Source organism: Fragaria vesca, linkage group LG4 (assembly GCF_000184155.1).
Source record: "Fragaria vesca subsp. vesca linkage group LG4, FraVesHawaii_1.0, whole genome shotgun sequence".
Classification (NCBI taxonomy): Eukaryota; Viridiplantae; Streptophyta; class Magnoliopsida; order Rosales; family Rosaceae; genus Fragaria; species Fragaria vesca.
In genome coordinates, this window is record NC_020494.1 from 18053637 (window position 1) to 18068927 (window position 15291).

The following is a 15291-nucleotide window of genomic DNA, read 5'->3' on the forward strand; positions in this document are numbered from 1 at the left end:
GAGGCTTCGAATTTCAACGATTATATCACGAGAATCCAAGGCTGGAGAAGCAAGCAACGGCCGTGGCTTGTGTGATTGGTTTGGGATGCCATTTCATTTCGGCTTTGAAAGCCTTTTCCTTTTTCATTTTTCATTTTTCCTTTCCGCGCGCGGGTTGGGTCCTGACCCGGCCCATAAATAACTATTGGGCCTATGTCCAGTTTCAAAATCAGCTTGAAAATTAAGCGGGTCGCCGTTCGACGTCAAATTGAAGCTAACTCCGGAGGTTTGTGTTGTACATAAACCTTTTCCAGAACACTCGGTACGATTTCGAAGCGCGATTTGATTTCTGTTAAGAACGACGTCGTTTAGTGGATATGGCTGAGGAGAAGTACTCTCAGCGCCCTTTGTTCGGCGGCGCCATCTCTAGCCTCTTCCCTGATAGATTTCAGGTTGGTCTTGTTTTCGAGTTTTTGATTAGTTCAATTTTTGGCGGTGTTTATTTTTATTTTTATTTTTTAACTGATGAAGCTGTGCACAAAACCGATTGCAGGATGTGAGCAATGTTCGTCAGGTTCCTGATCACCAGGTTTGTTATTGGTTTCGCAAATCATTTTTTGTTACCGTGTTGTGGATTTTGGATTTTCTAATTATGCTATTTGTTGGTGTAGGAGGCGTTTGTGGACCCGGCCCGCGACGAGAGCTTGATCTTTGAGCTGTTGGATTTGAAGCCTGAAGTTGGGGACAATGGAAGTGCTACCTGGTTTCTTCAGGACCTTGCTACTGAACAGGACGCTGAGGGAAGTGTGGTGAGTGATTTTCGACTACTGCATTACGATTTTTTATGGCTCAATTTGGTCTTTGCAGATGATTTATCAAAGTGGTGCATTGCGATTTAATAATTTGTCTGCGGAATTGTCTTCAGTTGATTGAGCAGTCGGGAGTAGTTGAGGTTCCTGGACTAAGTTACGGAAACATACCTGCTGTTGTTACAACTGCAGTTGGCCAAATGGTACGCAAATTATATTGCATTTGATTGCCTGTGTCAACTGATTTTTCCCTGCTTTGTGTGGTTTATATAATTGCAAATTACATTTTTCAATGCTATTGGTGATGAAGAATATTGTTAGTTCTGATTGGCCTGCTGTGTTTTCTTTGATTATGTATGCCGGATACTTTGCTACTATATGGCTCGTTGACATGGCATCTTACTTCCATTACTTGCTTATCGGAATCAGCCATCTAAGTTGGTTTCAAATGTAAAGAATAGTAAAACAAAAAATGAGAAACAGGACATTGACTCTCTCTATCGAATGTTGAATTGAATTTTGGAGATGCATGTACCTAATTAGCTTTGGTTTCCTTACTTTACCTTTGTATTGATTCTGGCAGATTCTGTTAGTGTTTTTACTGACAGTTTGTTTCGAGTTGTTCAATATTGTAGAAAACATTGAATCATATAACCAACTTCCTGAGGATTGGATTGCTGATAGTTGATTGTTTGCAATTTACTGAAAAGATGCATTTTCTTGCTTATGATTGACAACTGTTTAGCATGAAGCACAGCAGTTTCTCTCGACTCTTGAACTCCACTTTTATGCTTTCATTCTTGCATGTAGGCCATTTCCAAGGGGCGACAAGGAAGGGAAGCACAAAATACTGTGAGGGTATGTTCTTATCGTGTTCTCCAGCATCTATCCTGTTTCAGGATATCCTGATTTATGTTAATTGTGGCTTATATGCTAACTAGAGTCTATTGTATTGAGTCCTGCAGGTCTATGTGGCAAATCTACGACTTAAGGGAGTTTCTACAGATGTGCTGATTACTGCATATGAACCCATTCATATCAAGTAAGTATCAGGACTCAAGAGTGACTTCCCAAAAATTGTGGTTTGTTGGTTACTAAATATATGATAAATAAATTGCCTATTACAAACAAAGATGTCTTATTCTGTGTGCTTACAACACAGATATTCTATGGACGGATCTAGTAACATTGATGGTAGGCATTCCTGAATATTATTGGGATGTGGGGGTGTTATCACCAAAATCTGGACCTGGTATTATGATGTGCTTGCACATCTGCACAAAGACCCACCTTGACAATCCTTACCTTAATGACTCTAGGTTCCCTGGGCACTTATTTTTGAAAAGGAATATGGTTGTTTTGACTAGGATTTTGAATCAGTGTTGTGAGTTGATCAGTTAGGAAAGAGAATACAGAACATCTTAGTATTTTTGTAGATGTGAACTTTTAATTTTGAAGATTTGTTGTCACTTGTGGCCTTGTGCATTCTGATGTTGAAATGCTTGTGTGATTTTGTTGCAGTCCTCTGAGCGAAAGTGCTAGCACAGTCGGCGCGGGTATCGCTGCTCCTGCATTACAATCTGGGCATGTGCCAATGGTTGAGGTGTTCAGAGTAGCCGTTTCAAGCTTCAAAGTGAATGACTGGAATCTCTTTGGTTCTGGGCCATGAGATGTATTTCGAACATTTATGTCCGCCGTAGTTTTAGGCTAGTTTCAAACCTGTTTTGCATACTCTTGCCTCTCATTTGTCACGGCCTCTTTTGTTATAGCTGATTCTGATAGCGTGATGTTTTCACCATATGAAGTCGTCGATCAGTCATCGCTTTCTATGAAAACCAACCATTACTTGAATGTAGTATCGGTCATTTCAGAAGAGAGACAAAATCAATTTCATAAATTAATGTAACCAGTCACTTGCTACATATATTAAGATAGCCTATACTATAGTTAAAATCAATTCCACGAGGCAGGCAACTTGTTTGAATTATGCACTTGGTAGGTCCAACAGCCTCTAAAATGTGTTTGCCGCTGTGTTTTCATACTTAATAGTGTGAAGATGATGACTACCAGTTGAAACTATGGGTGGGCATTTCACATCAAATCATTGCCAAATCTATATGCGATCGTTTTGAGTGTGACATAGAAAAGTATAGAATCTATTAGGTTTCACATTACATTATCTAAACCAAAAGAAATGAGCAAAGTAAAAAAAAAAAATAATGAGCGAAGTAATCTTAATTGTAGGCTTGTAGCTTCATCATCATCAACTTTTCCGGCCAACCAATGAAGCCCATTTCAAGAAGTCAACAAAACATGAGAGGAAACTCCAAACTCCTACCGCTAGCTATTTCAAGGTTTAATTGCATTGTGCCTTCTAGTAGGGGTGATGATGTTCTTTCTAAATTCTTTTTAGTCTTGATGTTGTGCTATTTCTATGACGTTCTTTCTTTTTAATCATCGGTGTTTTATGATTATCAACATGATATTGAATCATGCATATGGTTTGACATAGTTTAATGTTGTGTGGAAGAGAGCAAAGTAGTTGATCTTCATGTTATTCGTGTTGTCGTATTGATTACCTTTTACTATAACCCACAAATATGAGCGTAACAACAATTTAGCTTGTTCGGCTCATGAATGTCATCCATAAAAAACAATTATGATGAAAGAAATGTGAACCATGCAAAGTACTATACAAGAGCGGAGGTACGTTTAGGCTAGAGAGAGTCCAGACCCCCCTTGAATTCTTAAACTATCTTATTAAGCTTCATTATTTATCTTAATGGTGGCTGATTTCTAGCTCAAATTCATTAACATACCCCCTCCTCTACCCCCCCCCCCCCCCCCCAACTTAACCATAAACCAATATGTTTCAAAATTTAACAATAAATTATCAATAAATTCCTTTTCTTTGTGTTATTTCATGTTAATTATGTCAAAATTGAAATGTTCATTCCTTCCTTTTGTATCCCTTATTTTCTTATATTATCAAATGATCTTTCATATACTACAACTTGTGTATGTTCTCTTCTTAGAGCATCTTTAACAGACTCTCTACTTTAACTCCCTAACTATTTTAAAGAACGTGTTTAGCTTTTTTGGATGTTTTAGGAGCTCCAGCAGACTAGCCAAACTTGAGCTATTATGATTTTTAGCTATCTCGCTAACTAAATATTTAACTAACGAGATGACTCAGATGAGGCTCGTTATAATTTAATGCATTTCTTGTAAGATATTTTATGTGATATATAAATATATTTAAACTATTTAATTTCTATTTGAAGAATAATGTTGATGTAATGCTAGCTAAAATAGAGAGCATTGATGCAGCCACATTTATAAAGTGACTAGCCAAAATAACATTTTAGTTAATTTGACATTTAGCTAAAATGTCATTTTGGCTAATTTGATTAAAATTTAACTTAAAAATAGCTAGCATTGCTAAAGATGCTCTTAGAGCAAAAACAAGTTAATTGTTGAACAAAAAAATAATCGAACCCCCCTTACCTTAGAATCCTGGTTCCGCCTCTGGTACTATAGAGACAACAACTAACTATTCAATCTAATCTATTATATTGATTACATATATTGAAATTTTCTTAGTTTCAAACACACATTATATTCGTAAACAATGTAAGAGAGTGGTAAACAAAATTTACATTAAAATCGTATAATCATACAGTATCTCCATTATCAATCAACAAAATAATATGCAATCATTAAAGTAAGCCTTAAAATTAGACAAAAAATTGTACATGAAACTTTACAAAACGTGAACCAAAAAATAATAATCAACAGAATATAACATTTTAAATCAAAAGAAAAGAACACGAAAAATATATATAAGCTATATAAACTGACCTTTAAGCTGTAGACAAGTAGATTACAACTGTCCGAATCTGATGTGGCGTTGTCAGCCGACCCACCAACTGCGCCAGTGAGAGAGAGAGAAGGACATTCCCTATTTACTGCTGAGCTGGAAGGATCGTAGGGCCCATCGTAGGGCCCACGCCCACCACAATTTGTGCAAGGTTTGACGTCAGCGTGATCGGTGATTAGGGTTTTAATTAACCCTCCCCCCGCTAAATCTTTAATCTCCCACCTTCCTGAGAACTAATCTTCATCAGCGGGCATTAATCCTCTGCTTTTCATATTATTGGGAACTTAAACAAAAGACGAACAGATAAGCTAAGCTTTGACCAACGTTGCCATTGTCAATTCCTCCCCATAAACAATGTCTATTCTACACCAGACATGCGTGCATAAACAAATAGGGGCACAGACAAAGACTACTTCTGGATTTTGTGGAGAAAATTAACAAAGAAAATTAGAAATGCCATACTTTGATTCAGAGGCGCTGTAAAATTAAAACATTGTGATCGTCCACGTGAAGAAATTAGCATCCATCCATGATGGAGCCGATCGGTTTTATAGAGTGTAGATTGATTTATTGTTCACTGAAACTGATCACCGGTGAGTTTTCAGGCCAGATGCGGTAATTGATGATGAGTTGGTTGCATTATATTCTCAGGGAGACTCGAGGCTAACTAGTTAGCTATATAGTTGAGGTCGGCCTTTAAGATATGGAAGCTGCAGTATGTAAATGTTTGAAGAAGAGACGCAAATTAAGCACATCGATCAGAAATCAGAAGAACCCCATGTGTGTTCAGAGAGACAGACGCAGTTTCTAGGCGACCAGGTAATGTCACCGCCACAATGATCAGAGAGAGTAGTTGTTGGAATTGCTTAATGACGACGATCCCCATCTGCATCAATATTCAATATTCAAAATGCATTGCTTTCTGTGCAGCGTACTAAAGCAAAATTGGCTTCTCTTTCAATTGGCTCGCTAGCTCCTCTAACTCTACTTGAATACCTAGCTAGCTTGTGTACTAAGGTGCTTGCATATGACACTAATCCCGTCACTCGAATCATTATTCACCTCGACTTTTGCATGTGAAAAATTACTGAGATCTATAATCTCACATATTACGATACTAATTATGTATGCTAATTCGACATGAATGTTAAGATTGTCGGTCCATCTCTAATTAGCATATCAATTTCACGTGTTAGAAACGTGTAGAATCAAAACGATGGCCTAACTTTCTTGTCAAAAATGACCATATACTTTTGCTCAAAATTGAAAAGCGCTCATGTAAGTAAACTCACATATATAGGTGAGACACTTTGATGCATGCGTTTTCAAATACTAAAGTCTTTCTATATCAAAACTTGGAAGGATAGCTTAACTACAAAGATGGATTGGATGCATAATCGATATGGGAAATTGCATCTTGCAAGTTTTGAAAAAGGAGGGATTGGCTTGGCCAGAAATGTGAGAGACGAAAATGATTTATTATAGCTCGCCAACCACCAACATTCCGACAAATTTGGTTATATGATTTGATTAGCCAATGTGGGCGAGGAAGAGGAAGGTAAGCCATCCTCATCACCATCTATCATGATAGCAAAGGTAGCAGAGGCACGTGATTTCATGGCAATGATTTTCCAAGTACTAATCCATCGGTCTATTTCTATATAATATCCCTTCAACACAGGTCATCGGCTTCCTTTCAGCAAGGCCGTGATCATGTTGGCGATAGAACCACGATATGGTTGAGGATCATATATCGATCCAGTGGTGCCAAACACTGCGTCTAATTTATATTGCGTTAGTTTAGTTTGTATTAGGCTCGCTAGCTATGTGCATGTGAGCTGATCGGTTTGTAATGAGCTAGCATGCCTGTTAATTTGGGGTTTAGTTGTTTATCTATTAATATCGGTGAGTTGTGGCTTGGTTGGTTAGGTAGGTTAACCAACAATGTTGAAGTCATGGATTCAAATCTCACAAACGTATGTAGGGTGCGTGAGTTTATAATAAATTTTTTTCTTTTTCTTTTTTATAAAAAAAATCATTTTGGAATTGATCTTATGCAATTCAACTTACTTTAAGAAAAAAAAGTCTGCAACCAAAAAGAATCCCGAAAATGATTTTCTTTGCGTAGAATCGAGAAAAATAAAAACCGAAAATACCAAAATAACCTACAATGTTAAACGGTCGATAAATATATTTGAATCTTAAAGATCAAATCTGTCAAGTTCTAATAAATTAGTTTGATATATACATACAAATGAACGAGCCAGTGAAATCAAATCATCAACTTGTGATCAACGTACTAAGCACTAATAATTCATCATGCGAGGACTGAGAGTACCTGGAAGTACATGTATGGCACATGAATGACATAACCGAGTTACATCCAAATCAATCGAGGGTTAGTACAAATTAGACGTAAATCGGAGATTGATGGACAATGATCTGTGAAATTAGGAAATGTCATTATCGAGGGCCGACTGCTAATAGTGCCGTTTACATGTAAATCCATCATTATGTTTCTACGTACATCACTTGCTTGATTATCTGCCACATATGGAAATCGATTGATGATCATTTAGTTAGGTATATGTGTTGGTTGTTTATATTAATGTAACACTTGGTCATTTTGATTATTTCACTATGTGTGTTCATTCGTGTCCTTTTTTGTTTTTGCTCCCCTTTGAGTTGCAATAAGTGACGACTGAGCTATGCACATGCTTTGTAACCTTACTCTGGTAGTGTTAAAGCAGAAAATTATTAATGCGTGACATATGAATCCTTATATAACTTTAAAGAGAAAGGAGATTTTTGAGTTTGAACTTTCAAAATCTAAGTTTGTGAGGTAGGAATCATGAGGACCACATATGTTGCGCACTGTGGCTCCATTATATTCACATGCATGTCTAGGACTATAGACTATAGAGCACCCGTAATATACAAAAATAACGAAATTAGTTACTTGAAAACTTCTGATTTCTCGAAGCATTTGAGTGTTATTTGATTTTTTTGGATCAAAGCATTTGAGTGTTATTATTCTCGAAATTATGAAGTCAAAATATCAAACTCAAGAGTGGAGGAAAAAAAATTTGGATGTACAATAGATGACGATAAAGAATGAAGAACAGATTGATCGTTGCAAGTTCAAACCCGGTTTGCTCCAGATTTGACATTTGGTGTCCGATTGCTAATTATAATACATTTTCGAAAGCTGAACGGCGATACGAGTCAAACTTGCCGCTTTGCCTCGATATATGGTTTTTTCGGCCATCCGAGTCTGTTTAAGGCCTCAAAACGCATATTTACTTGTTTAAGTTTTTTTACTTTTCTAAATTTGTTTTAGATTTGGTTTTCTTTGTAATCTATGAGCTTTTAGGCTTAGTTGTTAGTTGTCATAAAGTTTATTTTCCTATATAAGGACCTTTAATCAGTTGTACATCTTTCATATATATTAATAAGCCTATGAGATTTTCTCAACTTTTTTGGTGATTCGAGAAAACCAGACTTGTGGATTCAAATCTATTATTGGTGGATTACAACGTTATCAGTTCCGCTGCATCAAATTTTGAAATTAAAGAGCTTATTAGCGGTTGCCAAAATTTTATCCGAGCTCCTCACCCATGGACATCTACTATCAATCAATAGATATGGAAGGGTCGTACATCTACGTACACAAGTCACTATTGCTACTTTACTATACGACTTCCTCACTCAGGCAAATCAAATATCTAAAAGACCGAAAAAGAGAGCTCTACTTACCGTATAGCATTGGCTAGATTGCAGTTCCATTTTTACAGGAAAATAAATTTAACCTTTTGAAAAAAAAGAAAAAGGAGAGAGCTGCATGAAAATTACCTCATCGACGCCGGAATAGTATACATGTGCGTGAACTCCGAGGGAATCTGAAGAAGTTAGGGCTCCAATGGTAAAGGGCAAAGCTGCAAATTAAAGGCAAAAACGCCATGATTATACCCGAACGAAGATGGGAACCACTCGATCATATCGATCATCTTCTTCCCTCTTCTTCTTTACCCACGACAGCAGTCAGTCTCTTAGGTTTTTTGACTTGGCCACCGGTGGCCCCATCTCCGGCCACCACTGTCTCAATAGCTTGAATGATAAAGAGCACCGCACGTGGAGTCTGAATCAAGCAACTGTCCAACCTGCACATTGATTTTTCCGGGGGTGAAAATATGAAAAAAGCAAACAGTGTGTCAAAATCAAAAATTTACAAACTCCCCCTCCAATAATTCCAATCGATACAATACAAAAGAGAGAAAAGGAAAAAAATTAGGGTTTTTTTTAAAAATAATATCTGATCGCAGAGGCCACCACCACCCAATATAATTCCCACTCATTATTTTTGTTGCTTAAAGCTTGCTTGCCTTCTTCCCCCTTGACCCTTATCCTCTCTGTCTCAGAAAAGAAGAAAAAACAACTCAGCTGCTGAGCTGCCTTCCCTCATCTGAAAAAGAATTTCATTTCATGCTGGAGGAGAGAAAGAGATAGAGAGAGCGAGCTTGACCCACTAGGCCACCACTAAGCAGCTACAGTTGTCCCAGCAGCAGCAAGAAAAAATTCAAAAACAATTAAAAAAATAGTATCTAATCGATCCCACACCCGGGTCATATTATGATCATGGAAGGTGATAATGAAAATGGGATCCGCATCCGTCCCAATTTTCCATTACAGTTTCTCGACAAGAGGAAGGAAGAAGAAGCAGCAGCCTCCTCCAGCTACGGTGGCGCTGAGCAGCCTAACAAGGCCGTGGTAGTTGCCCGATCCAGCTCCGGTGATGTGTCCACCATTCCAGAAAAGAAGCCGGCTCCTCCCAAGAGGACGTCAACTAAGGACAGGCACACCAAAGTTGACGGTCGTGGCCGCCGGATCCGCATGCCTGCCACGTGCGCCGCTAGGGTTTTTCAGCTGACGAGAGAGCTAGGGCACAAGTCGGATGGTGAGACCATCGAGTGGCTGCTCCAGCAGGCCGAGCCGGCCGTCATCGCCGCCACCGGGAGCGGAACCATTCCTGCCAACTTCACATCACTCAACATCTCACTGAGGAGCTCGGGGTCGAGCATGTCGGCGCCGTCGCACTTGAGGACCAGCGGCTACTTTAACCCCAATAACAGTAGCAGCTTGTTGTTCGGCGGCGGCGCGTCGCAGTTGATGGAGGAGCAGCAGCGCCGGAGGGTGTTGTTTCCGGGGGTTGATTTGTCTGCTCCGTCTTCAATGTTGTTGAATTTCAACTCCGGAAATGTGAATGCGATGTTGGAAGCGAAGCAGGAAATGCGTGATCAAGGTAACAATAATAGTTCTAGTACTACTCTTGCTCTTGATCATATGTCCAGAGAGGGGACTAGTATAGGAAGAAAGAGAAGGCCAGACGAGCAAGATTTGTTATCGTCATCCTCGTCCCAAACTAGTCATAGTCAATTGGGGAATTACATGTTGCAATCTAGCACGGGGTCGATTCCGGCCAGCCAGAGTACGACTCCGGCGACATTTTGGATGGTGGCGAATCCTTCTAGTAACAACAACAACCAAGGCCAGGCTGGGAATATGAGTGGTGGTGGTGGCAGCAATGCTCATCTTCATCATCAAGACCCTCCTATGTGGACATTTCCTACCATTAATGGTAACCATGGGCTGCATTTCATGAATTTTGCTCCTCCAATGGCAATACTACCAAGCCAAGTGCAATTGGGGACCTCGGGATTGAGCACCGGTGGCGGCGTCGGAGGAGGCGCAATGGCGGACAGCCACTTGGGTATGCTGGCGGCGCTCAATGCCTATAGGCCAATTATCGGCGGTGGCGCTCCGGCGAATGGGCAGCATCCATCAGACGATGCGGATGAGGGACAGAATGATGAGCATTCAAATGCTAGCCAACGTTAATCCTAGGTCAACTACAAGAGTATGGCTTGCTAAGCTTAATTTGGTTGGATTTTAATTAAGCGCTTTCATGTTCTAATTGTTTTAGCAATTAGCTAGACAAGTCTCTAAAAGTGCATATATGTTCGATCATCTGCAACAAGTTATGGTGCGCGCGAGTTTGATTGCTTTGGATTTGAGTTGATTGTTGGATTTCAGTGTGAGACAATATATATATATGATCGACCAAGTAGTACTTGTGAGAAGATTTTAGGGTTTTGCGAGAGAGAAAGAATTAACATGCGTGCTGTTCTTGCTTTTACACAGGATGGGTTGGTTTTTTCCTTCTGGTGTGTATTGAAAAATGACTCCATGATTTGCTTGTGATGAACTTTCCATGCATGCACTGATCTATATATCTCTCTCTGATTATATTCTCTGTGTATCTATGGTTCTGAAATTCGAATTGAATTACTTGCGCTAGCTCGAACCACTAATCTGGTGGAGTGATCGAGGACGATTGATGGTTCTCGGTTTCTCACTGCATCAATATGCAATCTTATTTCACTTCATAATGAAAAGCAAACATCCTGTCCCGCTCTGATTGGCTGGAAGCAAATCCTCCCTATCTCCCATGATCAATCTAGTCTTATCGATCACTGTAAATAATGATCGACTGCTATGATGATCATGAACATGCATAAAATGTACGACTGCAGTTGTACGAACCCACTATAATAGTGTGGACGAGCCCACACATAAATTAAGGAGGGCACTGAGCGAGTGGAGTACTAGCTCAGGTGGTGGGTGAGACCCTGCCAAATTTGCCTAAATAAATTAAAGCAAATAATTATGCATAATTAGCTGAGCTGAGCATGCAATAGTATCAGTACTGCTAAGCTGACTGTCACTGCATTCTTTGCTCATCTTTCTGGGCTTGCTTAAATTTCCTTCTGCGTATAGATTATTAAAGCCTTGCTGCTTGCTTCTTGCTACTTGCAACCACATTCGGACCTGATTCATATTTATTGGTACCTGACTGGCTAGGTGTGCATGCGTTTAAGTGCCTCTTCTGCTCCATATACATCTTACTTGTCACACAAAAACCATTATAATTTACAGGGACCGTTCTGGAGCTAAAACTAGCTACGGGACAACGATATGCTGCAGGTTTCTACTGCATAGCTACGTATATTATTTGTCTGACCTCTGATATATATAGCTGGTAATGACTTAAATGAGCTTCATAAAAGTATCTGGATCTGATCGACCTCTCAATTCTGATCGATATATGGAACAATGATCGATCACTTGATTTGATCGATCGGTCAAGATCATTCCTCTAAATAATAGTCTAATCCTCTCTGGGTTTTCCATGATCGATGATCATGTACGTAGAGATATCGAGTTTATATGTGTCTCTGCAGGGTTGTTGCAAGCTGTGAATTTCTTGTGTTTTTGAATATGCATGTCAGTACTGTATATACGTATTCCGTGGTGCTTATTTTTGTCTTTGGTGTCAGTGTTGAAATCAAGGCTTTCCCATATATATAGAACTGGGAGAGGTTTGGGTATTTAAGAATGTGGTTGAATTGCAATCCCTGTACTCAGAGAGCATTTAGTTATGCACTCAGAGATGAAGGTTTTCAAGTACGTACGTAGTATTCAATTTTGTATTTCATGTAATTCATACATCACTGTTAGCTAGATTTCCCTCTGTGATCCTTTCCCAAAAACAAGATTTCCCTTTGTGGTTAAAGCTTGCAACTAATTCAAACGATTCAAAATTGATATGCATAATGTGGAGTTTGATGGATGTGCGAGAATTATTACTAGTTGGTGAATCTTGAGAAAGTAGGGTAAATCGAAAATCATTGAGTTGCTTATCTATGAATTTGTTCTGTATCATTAAGAAAATGCCTTCAAGATCGAATTTGGATCGTTAACCCTGAATAGAGATTAACGATCAATTACTTAATTTTCATACTAAAAGATGAACAGTGTCGATCAAACGGAGTCCGACCACCGCAGTTCGATTTAAAATTAGAGAAGGAAAGCCTAGCCTCCTTATTTGTCACCCAATTGTCTGTTGGTCAAAGCAATTGCCCTGAATTACTATTGCATGGATCATATGAACTAGAATAGGATATCTTCTTCTATACAAGTGAAGCTTTCATTATTTGGTCACACATTATTACTTGTAATTAGCTAAATCCTAGAGTAGCAGCAGCATTCTATCTAGCAAGAGCTAGGTTGTTGGTTCTACTTCTCCCTAGCTAGAAGAACTCTAGCGCATGAAGAGCTAGCTAGTTTAGCTGGAATATATGACGACGTCTGATCGATACTTCATAAGACCAGTGATGAATGATGATGCAGCAATAATGAATTGTGAGAGACTTTTCATTTTCATACGGCACTGGGTTGGTAAGACGACATTGATTGCATATAGCTATGTGACGGTAAGTTTTTATATCAAAACAGTACTCATACATGATCTTTTGTTGTTCGTCTTTAAATTCGAAGATTGATAACTGCTTGTAAAAAAAATAAAAATAAAAATCTACATTGATATTCATTGATGTACGTGGTATGATCAAGCGTAGAGAAATTGGCGTACATTGTCGTATATATGATGACATTGTTACATTTGAGAAATGAAATTTATACTTCTCTAAATTCTAAATCGATAATTGGTAGACTCTCTATTCACTAAAGTAAAACAGCGGATGGTTAACTAAAATTTATGTTGCGCTTGAGCTCGTTCCTCCTCGATCATGAGAACCAACAAACACTTCCCCCCATCCAAACCCACCAAAGAAAAAAAAAGGAAAGGAAGAAAAAGGAGCTCATCCAGTCATTCTTCGCTCATGGTGGTAATTAATGGGTACAAAGCTGCATGCATGCCGTTCTAGGGCCTTTGCAGTTTGATGATCTCCTTTAGTCAATACTAAATTACTAACTCGCTCTCTGCAAGCAATTTATGGTCGATTCCATATATGCTTCCTCTTTAGTCTTTACCCCCATCGGAAAAGAAAAAGATTTCACCTTTGAAATCTCAGCCATATGCATTTACAGTGAAAACGATGACACCCATCTGTCTGGCTTTGCCCGGCTGCCATGGACGCGTGCGTGCAGAGCTACCCTTATAAGTACTACTACAGGTCGTACGTATATGTATATGTGGTTCTTGTTCAGTCGTCGAGTCAACCTGTTTATTATACATTGTCTTCTTCTTCGATCTTCTTCTTCCTTCGAATTCAGAGAGAGACTGGCAGGGACATGCAGTAACCTGCTCGCTCTGTCAAAAAAACTGAAACAGTACGATCTAGGCCAGTAAATCTTCCTTTTAACAAGCGATGTTCGTCATGCATACATAAACATAGCGTCATGACTACCCTGGATCCAGAGTACCAAGCCTAGCTTGCCCAAAATCACACTCCCAGCAATATCACAGTGAAGACTACAGAAATCTCATTTTCAGTTCGATTCATAAGGCGTCTTGCAAAAGGATACTTTGTAGAACTACTGAAGTCAAATTAACTCATAATCGTTTACTTACAATGAGAGACTTATGTAGATCATTAGGCTAAATGATCTTTATTTTGATATAATGAGTATATCGATCGAGCAGGTTCATCGATCACATACTTCTCATCAAATGTCACTTACAATCAAGAGCTTCCCAATGTGTAAGGTCATTTTCGCAAATGTTGTTTTATATGGAAGGTACGTTTAATTTCCTTGATAGGAGACAATTGATTTCTTTTATATATATATATACACACACACACACACACATAGCGCTTCTCAGCTGTAGACGTCCGTATTTATTTTTACGGTGCGGATTTCCACTTTACACTCACTTTTCAATCGAATTTTCACATCTCCACCATCTAGTATTTAAATACTAATGTATATATCATCTATGCAAAATTTCAGCCAATTTGGTTATCATTAAGACACTCAAAACTACGTTTTTCTGTTATAAACATGAACGGTTCAAGTTCGACAGAATTATGTTCATCCATAGAAAAACGCAGTTTGAGTGCCTTGATGATAACCAAATTGGCTGAAATTTTGCAGAGATGATCTATACATTAGTATCTAAATACTAGACTGTGGAGATGTGAAAATTCGATTGAAAAGTGAGTGTAAAGTGGAAATCCGCACCGTAAGAATAAATGCGGACATCCGCACATGAGAAAATCTGTATATATATATATATATATACAGTCTGTCTCTGCTACGGACGTCCGCACCGTTTTAGGGTGTGGATTTTTGTTCGTTCGCCACCGAGGAAAATCACCCAAAACTTCAAACTTGGGTGATCTGGCCGGAAAATTGGAATTCGGCGGACTCACCGGGGATGGAAAGTGGTCGGGGAAGCTGCTGGAGTCGGCTGGGGTGGAGGCGCGCCCTCGCCGGTGCCGTATGGTGGCGAATGGACGAAAATCCGCACCGTAAAACGGTGCAGACGTCCGCACCTGAGAAAAATTACTATATATATATATATACAGCTAGCTGGTAGATATATATATATATATTTTTTTTATTCAAGATTGCGGTATCCCAAAGGCTTCCTAGGCCTAAAAACTAATCCGTTGGGGGCCCGAACAATCAACAGGGCATTGCAGCCCCTCCTCTTGCCACTTTTGACGTACAGTGTCGTGATTCAAACCTAGATTGGGGAACACACTGTTGAGATATATATCCCACATCGGGAATTGAGACCTTGTTTGTGGGTTTATAAGA

General features: G+C 39.1%; 2 protein-coding genes across 3 annotated transcripts; both read left to right on the forward strand.

Moving 5' to 3' along the window:
* The first annotated feature begins 249 nt into the window (after window positions 1-249).
* On the forward strand, window positions 250-2619 carry LOC101307390 (probable ran guanine nucleotide release factor-like). The gene is made up of 7 exons (XM_004297262.1): window positions 250-431; window positions 533-568; window positions 651-788; window positions 905-991; window positions 1599-1646; window positions 1754-1830; window positions 2310-2619. Exons 1-7 carry the CDS (start codon window positions 357-359, stop codon window positions 2455-2457), a joined length of 609 nt encoding a protein of 202 aa, XP_004297310.1. The 5' UTR covers window positions 250-356; the 3' UTR covers window positions 2458-2619.
* A 6464-nt stretch (window positions 2620-9083) lies between these two features.
* On the forward strand, window positions 9084-10983 carry LOC101307686 (transcription factor TCP14-like). Of its 2 annotated transcripts, XM_004297264.1 has the most exons (2): window positions 9084-10079; window positions 10128-10983. In XM_004297264.1, exons 1-2 carry the CDS (start codon window positions 9298-9300, stop codon window positions 10561-10563), a joined length of 1218 nt encoding a protein of 405 aa, XP_004297312.1. In that variant the 5' UTR covers window positions 9084-9297; the 3' UTR covers window positions 10564-10983. The 2 variants fall into 2 exon arrangements, with proteins under 2 accessions (XP_004297312.1, XP_004297311.1); XM_004297263.1 differs by having other exon boundaries at window positions 9233-10983.
* Window positions 10984-15291: the final 4308 nt, after the last annotated feature.

Excerpts from the sequence above, each read along its gene's own strand:
- LOC101307686 (XM_004297263.1), top strand. The coding sequence starts at position 9,298 with ATGATCATGGAAGGTGATAATGAAAATGGGATCCGCATCCGTCCCAAT.
- LOC101307390 (XM_004297262.1), top strand. The coding sequence starts at position 357 with ATGGCTGAGGAGAAGTACTCTCAGCGCCCTTTGTTCGGCGGCGCCATC. Across the intron at positions 569-650 it reads GTCAGGTTCCTGATCACCAG|GAGGCGTTTGTGGACCCGGC; the intron begins GTTTGTTATTGG and ends TTGTTGGTGTAG. Across the intron at positions 1,647-1,753 it reads AAGCACAAAATACTGTGAGG|GTCTATGTGGCAAATCTACG; the intron begins GTATGTTCTTAT and ends TGAGTCCTGCAG.